General features: G+C 39.0%; 1 protein-coding gene across 13 annotated transcripts in view; it reads right to left on the reverse strand.

Annotated features, from left to right (window-relative positions):
- ERC1 (ELKS/RAB6-interacting/CAST family member 1) overlaps positions 1-15,128 on the reverse strand; it is a 277,355-nt gene that overhangs the window by 91,270 nt on the left and 170,957 nt on the right. For all 13 annotated transcript variants that reach the window (XM_077178195.1, XM_077178201.1, XM_077178199.1 and 10 more), the window contains one exon: positions 8,165-8,325. In XM_077178195.1, the coding sequence (XP_077034310.1) occupies positions 8,165-8,325 (161 nt within the window). The remainder of the gene's footprint in view (positions 1-8,164; positions 8,326-15,128) is intronic.

Below are 15,128 nucleotides of genomic sequence, written 5' to 3' on the forward strand. Positions count from 1 at the left end.
CCTGCTCAAAGCAACTTGCAGTTGTCATCTTTTCACAACAGTCTCGGTGGACTAAAATCTTTATTCATGAAATTAAACTAAATGATCAAACTAGTTGATTGTATAGCAAATACAAACTACATAATTTAGTTTAGCCTCACATGAAAAGCTTGATTCCTAGATTACATAGTGGAAATACACTAATGTGACCCTGTAGTTTTCAAGTCAACATGAATTTTAAAGCTGTAGAATGCCAGCAGACTGAAAAGGAGCTAGAGGTGTAGAGAAAGCTACAGCCATATCTATTTAGTGCTTGAGACAGGCCTGAAAAAGGGAGTTAGGCAACACCAAATATGACATTGTGTCAAATGATTTTTCAGAATGCCCTATGTTCCCATATGCACTAGCTCCTAGTACAGGAAGAGTTCTCTTCATCCTGCCATCTGCAGAAAACTATTATAACACTACTGAACTGGGGAGAACTGACTTAATAGCAGTGGCAGCATCACACCTCAAAGAAAGACACTTTCATAGTGATTACTGTCACCTTTTAGGATTTCTAAATGAACAGTTCTGGTCAATTTTCACGTTTTGGACTGCAGTTACATGGAACCACTTTCACTGCATACAAGGTATTGTCAGACAAACCCAAATCAACAATTCTCAAATCCTCACTGTGGAGCTTTCTTAGAAATTCCACAGACCCGCAGATGATGCTTTTTATTTTGCCTAAAAGAAATCAAAAGTATTGTTTGGGAAAGGAAGAAAACAAAACACACATCATGGATATTCCTATACAGTATAAAGACAAAGATTGTATGTACTGCCAACAACTTAACTCAGTTCTCCAATTTTTCTTACTCAATTCCTACTTGTTGTCCTCTAAGATTGCAGGGAAGCAATTACTTGCTTCAGAGGTTATTTCTGTAATTAAAGCAAATTGACCTCACTTTTTTTTTTTAAAAAAGGAATTTCTGTTCCACTTCAGAAAACAGACTGGAATTAGAGTTTGCCTTACCTACACCCTGCAAAGCTCCAGTGTTATTTTAAACCCAATAAAAGAGTGACTTGCACATGCACAGTGACCATGGAAGCACATCCACCCTTGGAGAGTTCCCTCCTTGTGTTCTGAGCTATGCTGACGGTGTCCGGATGGGATTTACAATTGCTCAAAGCTACTATTGTTCACACTACATTAAATCTACAATATATGCAATGAGATACCATAATATTTTCACTTGGAACTTCTATTAACCCGCAGCTTGACTGTATTTAATGAAATATGTAGTGCTCACAGAGTTGATTTATATGCATTACTATTTACAATTCACATTTATAAAAGAGGAAAAAGCACCCTAAGGAACTCATGGTTCTTTTGACTTTAACAGAGAGTAAAAAGTGCTTGATTTAGTTTAGCTCAGTAACACCCCTGGAAGCCCCAGAATCTTATACTGGATTAGGGTTGGAGACAGGAATCACTGATGCAGCTGAAACAGCCAGCATAGGAAATCTACTTTTGCTATCAACCCTGAGCCAAAACACTCCTGCATATTTTAAAACAAAAATCACAGTCATATTTATGCTTCTTCTGTATAGAATTACACACCAACAATGTCTTTGCATGCAGAAAACTTGGAAATGTACTCTTGTTAAGTGTTGTTCTAGAACTAAGTGATGTGGAGGATTCATACTTCCAAGGGAAAATTACACAGATAAACTTTTACTTGTGACAGAACTCCTGAGTGTATTTAATTATTACAAAATAAAGGACACAGAATTAGTTAGCAGAAGGCAGTATATGTTGGTGCCCCTAGAGCTATCTTACAAACAATCTGTTCTATATATTAGTCAACATAAAACCATCACTCTCCCTATTCCTCTACCAATTTAACATTCGGTTATCTAGAAAAAAACCCCTCTTTTTCTCTTAGATAACCTGATCTGCATACAGGTTATGATAAAAACAGACTTTTACCAAAGCAATGCCCTCTGGGCAGTAAAGAACATGAAATTTTCTTGTGCTGCACCTGTTCCCAAGGATAGTTTGCAATCACGACTAGCAAAACTGGTAAAAGACAAGAAGGGTATTCATCCTCTAGAGTCAGGATTGTGTAAGCCTAAAAAAGCCATACATTTTAGTACTCTGTGTATGTATATGTCAAGATCTCTGTTGATGAGATCTTTCAGAGCAGTTTCTGTAGGAATGTTGCAATATCTTAATAGAAAATGAAAACATGACAAAACCTCTACATTTTTAACACTGAGCCTGTATGCTTAATTTTTCACATTGTCATTTGAAAGAGGTTTCATTTTCTTTCACCATCTTGAAAACTATGACACTGAAGGGATCACTTACACTAAACCCAGTCCCTGAAGAAATATATCCAGAAAAATAATCTCCCATGGCAAGGCATAGGAACAAGAGCATAGTGTAGCTAAATTCTCCAAAAATTAATGATTGGACCTCTTTTCCCAACTCCTCCCTACAAGATCAACAGTCTTAGAAATTACTGAGTGGAGCAAAATGCTTTAACACCACCTGGTGTAGTTTTCAGCAGTTGGTTTTGCTTCCAGGCCTGTCATGGCTCATTAAGATAGTACAATACTTTCTGTCTGCAAGATTGTTCTCAGGGACCACAGAATTCAAGATAAAATGAGATACAGGAGGTTTTATCACAAGACAGAACGCGACTGTGACATATCATGCCAAGGTTTTAGTATCTGAAAAGCTACAGAAGGAAAAGATTTCCAAGGCAGGTGAAGAGTAAAAACAAACCAGTTAGAAAAGGTAAATATAACTTCTGAATACTTAAAGAAACAGAGTAGACCACAACAATCTAATTCTGTGTGTACTCATATGGAGGCATTTTATCTACACAGGCTTTGCTAAAGGTTCATGTCTTTACTTTGCAATTTTATCACTTGGTAACACTTTGAGATTCAAGATTCACTTATGTGAAACATTTGATTGCCCAGTTTAGTAGTGCTGCCCAAAAATGGGTTTATCTCTTCTGCTTGCTTCCATGGCTCAGGCTAGCTAGTGTGAGTTGCACTGGGAACAGGAAACAGCGTGGCAGGCTGTCTCTAGTGCTGCCAGAACTCTGGTCTCAGAATCACAGAATCACTGGGCTGGAAGAGACCTTCAAGATCATCGAGCCCAACCTGTTCCCTGACACCTCAACTGAACCCTGGCACCCAGTGCCACATCCAGTCCTTTGTTAAACACATCCAGGGATGGTGACTCCACCACCTACCCAGGCAGGCCATTCCAGTCTCAGAGTGCTCAGAAGGCTCATGGACAACACAGGAGGACAGGAAGGATAAAAGGACTCATTCCTTAATTGCCAAGAGAAAAAAAAGCGTGCAGGATATTATGTTTTCTCTCAAGTTTTCACCTGAATTTAAAAAAATAGTAGCAAAAGAGACCAAATTTGCAGGTAACCAAGATCTTTCAATAAACTTGAGCCTCAAAGGACACACAATAGATCTGCATGATGTATTTCAGCTTTCCCATTGGATTCTGTAACATCCACTTGGAGATTAACAGCAGTTCCAAGGTCAGTCTATTTTGAATTATTTAAACATGAGGCCTGTATTGCTTAGTAATTAGAAATGGATTATTTTTCGTATTTCAGACTCTTTCAACTGAAGTAGTTACAATTTAATGGGGTGACAATATAGAATTAAAATAAACACATATATGATTAAATATTTTATGCTTGAAAAGGACAAAACAAAGTTGAAAAGGACAGAACAACGGTAACAGGATGCCAGCATGTTAATTTTACCTGTGTGCCCTGAAAATTAAAATTAAAAAGAAAATTCCAAAGCTGACAGAAGGAAAAAGGCACTGACAAGGATGCACTTGTTCAGCCCCAGACAGTGATTCCTACAGACACAGAGTGCCCCCTGTGGGACTGCAGCTTATTTAAGTGCACACAAAGCAATCACAGGACAAGTTCAGGTACCACTGCTGTCATCAGGTGGTATCTGACACACCAATGACCTCTGTAAGCCCAGCTCAGTGTGACATGGCCTAGAAAGCCACACCTTGCTGATGTGACAGTCACGTGCTGCTGCTTTGTGGCACTGGCAACAATCCCAAAGGGATCTCAAACTACAGAGACATCTGTTCATCTGCTCTGGAGGGTGTTGTTATTCCATATACACAAACCATAACTCCTTTGAAGACCAGGAAATTCCTTAATATCCAAGAAGACAGGTGTGGATGAGCCAACAGGTTATTGCTGGATGGACATGGATATTTTCTTTTCTTTTAGTTATGTTCACTATGGGTGTACACAACCTGAAGTATTTTTGTTTGGTTAAACTGTTTGCAGGGCTTGAAATTACCTCACACCTCATTGTGGATCAACTGTGTCAATTAATCAGTTTCTTTTGGATTACTTTCAACTTCAGCTTCATACTCATACCTCCAGACAATGCTGCTTTATTGCTGGGAAGATGAACTTTTCACAAGATAAACAACCTCATCTTCCAACTGACTTCATTTTTAGTTGTGAGTGGTCATGTGAATGCCCTTGTATTTTTTCTTATCTGAGAGCCAGAAAATGAAGATGTGGACTTCTTCATCTACCAAGTATTTCTAAGTGATACCACGCAGGAAAACTATAGCAGAGATAGGGGTGAACAGTCTTCCTGCACAGCCCTGCCTAGGCTGGCATCTCATTTTTATGAGTGACCCTCTGAAGCTCTCAGAAGCCTTCCAGCTCTGAGATGAATAAAGGAAAGCACACAACAAACAGCCTCATTGAGCTACACAGACCTGGCTCATTTCTGATCACTGCCTCCATCTGTATCAAAGAAACACTATCTGTGGGATGAATTTATGACATTAAGAACTACTGTGATAAATACTCAAAAGTATTGCTTTTGTACATTACTATTCATGTACAGTCAGACAAGAAATCAAAATATGCTTTCTGACAGCTTGATTTTGAAATTATCATAAATTATTTTCTGTGTTAACAATTCATCTGCAAGATCTTTGATTATTTTTCAAGAAACAAGAGGATAGTAAATTATTCTCAGAGAAGTAATAATCCTTCTGTGTTGTGAGCCAGCAGGATGAAAGATTCAACTCTGAAGGGCCAACTATGTTATGTAAGTCTGCATACCTTGAATTATAGGGCTAGCAGCAATTGCAATTAGCAGGAGAAGGCATAATTCAGGAAAGGGCTATTGGCTCATTCTCCAGGTCTGAAAGAACACCTTGAGAAATGCCCCAACTGGGACTTTTCAACCCTGAAGCACATGACTAGGAAGACCCTTCTGGTCCTTCTGACCATAACAAAGGGCCTGTCTAGTAAAAAAAAAACCAAAACAAACATGCAGACACAGTGTCTGTTCCCTTTCCCTGTGAGTCCAGTGTCCATTGCTGCACATTTGGCAACTGCAAGAGCTCGGCCTCAGATTAGACTGTTTGTGCTTGGTTATTTTCACACACTGCCAAAATTTGCTGACAACACCAGGGGAAAAAAAAAAAAGAAAGTAAAACTGGTGATTTTCAACAGTTTATAACTCAGCTCAGCCTAAGCAGGTTTTTATGGGACAAAGAACAGAGATTTCTCTGTAGACAGCACTTTATTCCTGCCTAATTTAAAAGATTTGCTGTGAATGATGGAAACATTAGAACTTCTTAAAGAAAACATAACAAAACAAAAATCCTAGCAGTTCACCAGTATTTCTCTACAGTAGATCAGGTTTGGTGATATAAATAGAGACCATTATCTGCCTCTCTCATAATTATTTGCAATAAAGTTTTTTTAAAGAAAATGAAAATATTAAGACTTAAAGGAAGAGAGCTTCAAAATACATGGTATTTCTTCAAGGAGGTGAAATTTCTTGCTTGGAATATTTCACACTTGAGCTATTCTAGTGCCACACTATTCCCTAAGGAGTGTGAAATGATCTTCTCAGGGTTACAGAGTCAGTAGTAAACACAAGTTCTACTCTAAAAACCAGTATTTTAAACATGTATTTTCACTAGCATTATATCTAACAACTTCCTATTAAAACCCAGAGGTAATTTTCTGGAGTCCCCTTGTTGCTTTAACACTCTCTTTCACTCCATATCTGGAATCTCCTAAAGCAGCATTTCCTAAGCTATTTTTCTTGTCTGCTCCCCAGCCCCATTAGCTGACTGCAGGGCCTAGGTTGTTAAATCTACACCCCTAACAAATCTCAAATTTAATCAGTGCTGCTTTTGAGCACCTCAAACTTCTCCCACTGAAGCATGCCCTAGGACATAGGAAACAATATTGCTTCAGCATCCCTTTGAACACTACCTGTACAACAACTATTTTTCCTCCATAAGAACTCCAAAAGCAGCTAATTGCTTCACAAAACTGACCACTCATTCAATTACTGACATTTTTCAGTTGAAATAGTAGCAAATACTTTAACAACATGAGAAACTTTGCAAAACTAGAAAACAAATGAGTGCTTTTCATAAAAGACACAGGCTGGGAAAGCAGGGCAACAAAGAATATACTTTCTGTATATAAAATAAGATAGTAATTGACTGGGAGTCCTCAGTAGAGACTTGTTTGCAACAGAGCCTCATGGTGAGGGTGAGTTTTTGAAGTTTGGATGCCTTTGGCAGCTTTACAGAACTTTAAGACAGACCAGCTATGACTAAAACATGCTCAGCTAGTTAACTAGACAAATGTAATGCTTTTTCCATCTTTCTCTCCATGTGCTGACAGCATTACCATTCTCTCCAGTGTTCTTCTTCCTTCTGAGGTACAATGGATCTACCAGCTCATGCAGTACCTGATACCACATTTCAGTGCAAAAACCTTCCAACAATAACTTACACAGGTAAGAGAGGTCATCATTCAGAAGTGAGTAGTTATATTAAAGGATCTGCACAATTCCAAATACATTTCAGGATATACACTACACTGAGTGTAGATTTTAATGAGAAGGTTTGGCAGAGCAGTTTGGCAGAAGAAAGTACTCTCAAGTGATTGGAAATGGGATACATCTCCAGTTGCTTTGGATTCCCACATCACCTAAAGAGCTATTCTTCCCATCCCCCCATACAGCAACTCTCAAGGCAGTCAAATTTATAGCTCAATAAATTTTTTTATTAAAAAGTGTGGCTTTTAAGTACTGCAGTCTTCCAACATCCCTATGCCAGGTCTAGATCAAACTGTTGTAGCTGAATATGAAGCTGGGGAGGGCTTGGCCTACTTTATACAGCAGTACTAAGTTAAAAGTTTCAAGATCTAAGCCACCTCTTTCCATTTTGTAACAGCTGTTTTTCTATCCTTTCATTAAAAAAAAAAAAAAAAGGAAAGGAAAGAGACCAGTGTAGAATAGTTAAATAAATAAATAATGGCTCACAAAACCACAGTGGAGGAACCACTGCTAGTCCTGCCAATAAAAATGTTCCTTCTCTTCAGGGCTGGCTAAACAACTGAAAGTGCTTCTAATGAACTGCTGGCAGCACTATCCATCATTGCACTAAATGGATTCATGTCTCCCTAAACCAAGGATAACTATTTATCTGTAATGTACAGTCAGAAATTAGGAAGTATTTAAGCCTGGGAAGTCTAATCCCTCTCTTCTCCCCACCTCCTCAAAGCTTGGTTTTATCCAGGCTTCCTTGAGTAAGGATGTTTAGAAAAGTTTGACTGATAGAGAACTTCAAACTGCTGCAGTGCTAATGAATCATCTGAACTGAGTTTGAAAAATACTTGAGCAGACCAGAAATCTGCAGTGTGACTTTAACATTACAAACACCTGATATTATGTTTATCTTCTCCCTCTTTTTTTTGGTCATTTGCTACACTGCCTTGCACCTTACCTTGAAGCAGTTATAAGCTGCTCAAAGCAAGATTTGGTACATTTATTAGACATAGAACAATTGAGTCCTAATAATTGCTTAGCATCTTTGAAGATGCTATTGTGCAAATAATAGAAGTCTACTGTAAACAATCAAAAGGAAGAAATGCTTTTGAGCTCTAGAGGAAGTGTGAAAGTGATGTCAGTAATCCCTGGTCAGGTGTCACCTCTGAAGGCTTGACTCATTACAGATAGCTGCTATCTGCAGAGACCTATGCATGCAGGGGCTGTCTTTAGAACAACAGGGATCAGAAAGGATTGCAGAGACATCAATAAAACAAGCCTACAAATAATACAAGAACTTCAAACTTACTTCATTTCCAGGACCTCCTCCAAATGTTTCCTTCTTTCAGCTCGTAGGTTGGTCAAATGGGTTTCCTTCTCAGCCAAAGACTGTTGTGTAGAAGACAATTTTGCTTTCATTGACTCCAGCTCCTGTTTGACCTTCTCCATAGCCATCATCAGCTCCTCTACCTAAAACATTTTTGGAGAAGACAGGAGGAGAAAAAAATTATGCAGTGTGACCAGCTGGAACTTCCTAAGTGTCACATCTGAACTGGAGTACAAATGTCACCAGGGAATGGAAGCTACTCAGCGCTTCTGCAGGCTGGAGGCACCATCCTGTGCCGTGGACAGGATGTCTACACTTGACCAAAGCAGCATTGCAGATTGGGAGTTCACTTGGTTTGGTCAGATAATCATTAAAATACAAACCTTCAACTCTTCTGCATTTCTGTTTCAGAGAATGTACCAGAGGTATAAGAGGATGGCCTGCATATGTTAACACTGGCCCACAAAAATGCAAGGTATTAAAGGAAACACACTGATAATATACCAAAAGGATAAAACACTTTCACTGTAAATGATGCCTAAAGAGAAACTACATGTGCACTTTAGGAACAAAGGTAACATTTCTGAAGCAGGGAGAGGAATGGGTTCCCATGAAGATGTTAGGCTACTTCCCTCAAAATACCATTTGAACAATGCTTTTAGGCACGTGTTGGGACTTAGCAATGTAAGACATTCAAAGAGTTGCTGATGGCAGAGAAGTACAGCAGAACAATGCTCTTATCTTCAGCAAACTGGAAAGATTCAGAAACAACATGATTATAAATTCTGCCGTATATTTTACACAGATGAAGAGTAATTTTATTTTGCACTCAGAAGAGGTTCTGTCTTTTCTCCTAGGAAGCTGAGAAGCCTTAAGAGAAAAATGAAAACAATAATGATTTGAATTGCTTCTTCTGTGTTTTGCTACTTTGGAATGTGTTTAGACATTGTTTACCAACAGGTGATTGATCATTGGTTTCATGTGAATTGTTTTACTTAATGACCAATCACCATCAGGCTGTGTCAGGACTCTGGAGAGAGTCTCAAGTTTTTCATCATTATTTTTTAGCTGTCAGTATATTTTTTTATTTTTTAGTATAGTTTAGTATAGTTTTAGTATAGCATTCTTTAATATATTATAGTATCTTAAAATAATAAATTAGCCTTCTAAGAACATGAAGTCAGATTCATCATTTCCTCCCTTTGTCGGGGTCTCAGAAAATACCACAGCACACACTGCTTTCACTGACTTCCTCCATGCAGGCTTTCTCTTTCCATCACAAACCAAGTGTTCATAAATGATTTTATAATGTGCTTTCAAAAGGAGAAACTCAGATGCTACTGCTGCACAAAATCAAATATTTGTATAAATTTAGTATGCAAACACAGCACTACATTGCCTTTATATCCCTCCATAACAGTCAACTTGTGATCCATCCTGGAGAGAATTATTCAATTTACAACAAGCCCAGTTTCTACTTACATGTTTTTATGAGGAGAGTTGAGTGTGTCATTTGCTATATAGGTGCTGTAGGAGGGAAGTATGTAACATGCTTTAATAAATCCTGTACTCCTAAAGTCAGAGCTAATGATTCAGGACAAACATGGATAATAAGACTGATTTTCATCCTCAATCAGTGACAGAGCAAGAAACATTGCAATTGAGGATTAGGAAATTTATAAAAACCTAGCACAGACACTCTGCAGTGTTTACTGCAGAAAGCCTTTCTACTTCCATTCAAATGCAGCTGCCAAAATGTGGGATTCTTATGCTAAGATAACTACATGAAAAAATCAGAATATGCAATTATTATAAACTATTCAAAATGTACAGCCAAGAATTAATCTAGAAATCAACAGACCAAAGGAGAACCTCAGTGACAAGTAATCCAAACTGGAAAGCATGGATATAATAACCAAACTTTCCCTGTTTTATTAGTGTTTAGTATGCAATATAAGATCAGAAAATCTGTCAATTTTTAAAACAAAGAGAAAACTCCATAAAGTGGAATAGAGAAAATATATCAGAAAAGAATGCAAAGAACTGCAGAAATAATAGTACTAGGATGGAAACTGATTCTTAGAAAAATATTGGAGTAAAGAAGGTGCACTTGTGCATCAGCTGCTATAGGATATCAGTCTCTGCTTCCTGTGGGTGGATCAAAAATACCTACATGCACATTTTCCTTTAAACTGAAAAGAGGCACTCCAGCCATAAACCCCTGGGCTTGAACAGAAAACCACCTGGAATCAGCAAGCCCCCAGCCAACTGCAACAGTCAAAAGGGCCCGTGTCAATTTGTCAGCTGCCAAGATAAAACAAGCTCTGAAGCAACATCTTCTCCATAATCAGGTTTGAAATATTTCTGACAGGCTTCCTCCCACTGCCAGCCATCAGGGTCTGTGATGCTGACACTGAGGGATTGGTTTGCCTGGTGTAGATCTGTAGTGTGACAACTCTGAGCTCTTTGGAAGACATGAGGATACTGGAGCCTGATACCTCTCCTAGGGAGAGGTGGCAAGGGCTAACTCTGCAAGAGTATCTCTTACTAGTGCTTACTGCAGGTACTTTATCTTTTTCTCATTGCTCTGTTTGATAATTCTCTTAATTCCAAGGTTATAGTTTGGATTTTTGCAGGCCAACAGAAAATTGATCCAATCATGTATTAGGAATGGCTGGAATGTGAGTAGCTTTTAAACTGTGCCAACAGCTTGGTTTAGAGAACTGTCAGTACCTTTCAAGCTCCCCAGTAAAGGCCATTTGTCACACAATTTAAAGACAAAGTTCACCAAAAGAGTGATGATTGTATTCACAGTAAAGACTTTGTTGTTCAGATTCATCAGGTTGTCGATAGTCCATGGGTCTATTACAATTAAACTTCTACAAAACAAAACATTTTATTTGGCAGCTTCTGAATCTTAGTGCAGACCTATCTCAGTAAGCAGTCCTGTGAGAAATGATAGAAGAATATTCACTGGAAGCAAACTACTTGCAATGCACATCTAATTTAGCCTATACAAAAACCTTCACATCTACCCTTGATTTCTGCCCCCTGAGAGAAGCTAATTACATAATAAAGAAAAAATATTTGCCAAAACCAGAGCTCTTGGCACATTGAGACATTTTCAGACATGCTGTTGACATTTTCAATTTAGCTGTGGGTAAGCTCGTGCCCTGTGAGTTGCAGCTAGAAAGTCTCCACCCATTTCAGAAGATGCAAGGAGTGAACTCTTGTTACTCTTTGCTCCAATGACAGTATATAAAGCAAGATGTATCTTTGACTGTCTAGGACATAGCCACAATTCAGTTCTCTGTAGACAGGCCAGAAAATCTTCATGTATTCTGAGCAGAGAACTTAAATGGAGACTTATTTGTTCATTGTTCTTAGGCCTTAAGTGACCTGCCCAGGTGACAGCTTATCTTTAAGGAAGAACATCAGGCTGAAATAAGTTTCCATTAGAGGAGAGATTTCCTGAGAGATTGAACAAACTATGTGAAAGAAGGCAAAGAATGTCAATTAGATCAGGATGAGATTCACAGCAGCAGAAAAGGGAAATGTCAAGACAGGACAAGTACTTTGCATAGTATTGCATCTCCTTCCTTAGGAAAGATGAAAGCAAGGTGGAGAAAAAGAGCAATGCAACAGAAGTTTATTTATGTCAATGACAGCCTGTAAAGAAATGATTTAATAACAAAAAAACCTGAAGCTCTTTTCAGGAGCCTATCTACCATCTTAACCTCCCTGCTCCCACAGACTGTTATTTCAGCCTCCTGCAACTGCAAATCAAAACCCAAAAGGCTTTTGCACAGACATAGAGATACCACATTATCTCCAAATATGTAGTGTTTCCAGTAAACCTTTCTGGCCATTGGGTCATGTGAAGCCAGGGACTAGCAAAGAGCTTGGTCAAGTTCCCCAAAAGCCAGTAAAAAGCCAGCAAAATTGAGAAAGGGACTGTATATTCACAAAGTATTACTGAGGCTGGAAATCCTTCCAACCTCTGTACTGCTCTAGGAATGATTTCTGATGATCAGGATAGGCAAGCTCCAGTTCCTCACCTGTTACATGAGAACTAATGCACTGCTAAGAATTCCCCAGACACAACCAATATTTCAGGCCAGGAAGAATGCTCAGATCAACTGATGTGGTCGTTATGGTTTGCCTCTTAAAATCAGAGCCCAAAGACTCCAACACCTGAAGTCAATCCAGACAGACAACTCACTAACAGAACCTCAGCATCCCCAAACACTTCAGATTGTTCACATATACAATGTAGTGGCAGCTACCCTTGTTTCTTCCCATTGTGAGCTGTCCTCAGTGATAAAACATCACCTGAAGATAACTTTTCTACTACACAGAACATTGGAAAAGGCTTCTCTAGCCCTCTCAGGAAGATAGCTCTAGAGCCTAATTTTCTGCTTGCACCTTTTCAGAGAAGCAGAGCAATTCTGGGTCAAGATCCAAGCCACAGACACATCATGAATGCTGGTAACACAATGTGATTCACTACAGTGGGACTGTGCAACTCTAGAGGGGCAATGGCAGAGGCATCAGTCTGGGGGGAAAAAAGAGCACAATCCCATACCCTTGAAAAAACACCTGCAGGGGCAGAGGCTCTGTTCTGAAATGGTGACCCACAGAACCCATATTTATAGGCTATGTGCATACCAGCAATGAGGAAAAGGCTAAAGAATACAGAATACACAGACACCACAAAGGAAAATGTTATAGTCTCAAGTGATAGGATATGAATGCACTTAAATTCACATGGATATGACTGGCATTAAGACCAGAAAATCACTGGTACATTATACAGAAAAATCTTATGTGAGGTAAGGCTTTTTCTCACCTGTAGATTATCAATCTTTACAGAAAAGATGGTATATCTTCGTTTGTTTATCATTTTTTTCACAGAATGGTTTGGGTTGGAAGGGACCTTCAAGCATCACCCTCCTGCCATGCCCTAAACCAGATTAGGCCCCTCAAAGCCCCATCCAACACAGCCCTGAACACTTCCAGTGATGGGACATCCACAGCTTCTCAGGGCAATCTGTTCCAGTGTCTCACCATGCTTATTATACAGAACTTCTTCCCCATGTCCAGTCCAAACTTATTCTCTTTCAGTTTAAAACCATTAACTCTTGTCTTGTAACTAAAGACCTTGGAGAAGAGTCTCTCTCTCTTTGAAGTCCCCTTTTTATACCTCAAGGTTGCAATGAAGTCTCTCCAGAGCCTTCCCCAGACTGAACAATTCAAATTTCCAGGGTTTCCACACAGGAGAGGTGCTCCAGCCCTCTGAGCATCTTGGCTTCCTCTGGACCTGCTCCAGCAGGTTTGTGTCCTCCCTGTGCAGGGGGCCCAGAGCTGGATGCTCCAGGTGGGGTTTCTCCAGAGCTAAAGAGAGGGGAGAATCCCCTCCCTCAACCTTACCAGCCTGTAATTAAAAGTCTCAAAGGGCATGACAAAGGTACCTGACTGTTACACTAAGATCCCTACTCCTAAGCTGGAGATACAGTATTTTAGGTCAAACATAGGTCAAACAATGTTTAATTACATACCTGGAACCAGAGTTGTTTTTATGCTTCTGATTCAGAATCAGATTTTATGCTTCTGATTTATGATTCTGATGGAAAGAAATTCTAGCTCTTGCAATATACATACAGACCCAGCAGGCCATGGGACAGCTGTTTCTATTCATTATTGTGTCTCAAAAGTTCCAGGCAGAATACAAAATGATGGCATTTCAGAGCACACAAGTACAAATACCAACACAAGTCATTTTCCATGATCTGTGCATAAATCAATCTCTAGAGAACTTTCCAAAACCATCTCAGCAGGCTAACAAGTATATTTTAAATTATTTATTTTCTAAACATAGACCTGTTTTGTATAAGCAAGAAATTAGCATTGCAAGACAAAATGAAGTAAGAATATGTAGTTTCACCCAAAATTAATTAGGCAAGCAAAACAAAAAGTCTTGCAGTTAAAAGTCAGTCGAAAGAATATCAGAAGGACTGAAAAAGTAATTAACATTTCTCAAAGTGTCACTCTCAGATGACAGTCTCCTATTTATCTACAGCTCTTGAGTTTTTAAGGTATTTTTTATCTCACTATGTACATTGCTGAAATGATAAAGAGCCTGCAAATTTCTGCATTATCTTTTACTCAGTTGAACTGATTAGACTGCAGAGAAGGAAAAGAAAGAGACATGAAAAGAAAGACAAAGACAAGAGATCTGGCACCGTGTAAACTTGTTTGGATCCCAGAAAAAATTCCTAGAACAGATGTTAAGACATGGAAAAAGCACAGGCCAGACTTGGGACTTAGGCATGTAATTTAACTGCCTCCAGTAACATATTACAGGGAGAAAGGACTGAGTCTGACATAACCTGGATTGCCAGCAGGACCAGATGGTTTGCTTAAATCACAAGCTAATAAACCTTTACACAAAATAAAAGGGAAATGAGTTATGGTTTCATCATAACCCCATTTTCGTTAAGCAGTAGGGTGGCTTTAAGGTACTCCTAAAGATTATATCCAAGACACTTAACTAAACTCTTGGTTATTCTGAATCAAGGGAACAAACTTCAAATTCCTATAGATACTGGGAAAACTGTTAGGTATAGCTTCTTTAGAGCTAAAAGTATCATAGGAAAAGAAGAGAAATCAGTAAACAATAACAAGAAAACTCTTCCTGTCCCTCAGTAAAACTATATTGTAATGTCTGATTTGTAAGGTAAGGACAGCCCTCAACCACAGAACAGCAGAAAGCTCTGCCCCACTGACAGCAGAAGGGTGTAAAGCAGGATGGCTCTGTCCCACCACTCAGGCTGGAGCTCTGGCTTCAATTCAAGCCCCTCTTATTCAGCACCAGTGCACAGGATGCAGTAATTAAGATGTTTCTATCACTTCTACCTGCATCTCAAAGGGGGTGCCAGACTTGCAG

This window comes from Agelaius phoeniceus, chromosome 5, assembly GCF_051311805.1.
Source record: "Agelaius phoeniceus isolate bAgePho1 chromosome 5, bAgePho1.hap1, whole genome shotgun sequence".
NCBI lineage: Eukaryota > Metazoa > Chordata > Aves > Passeriformes > Icteridae > Agelaius > Agelaius phoeniceus.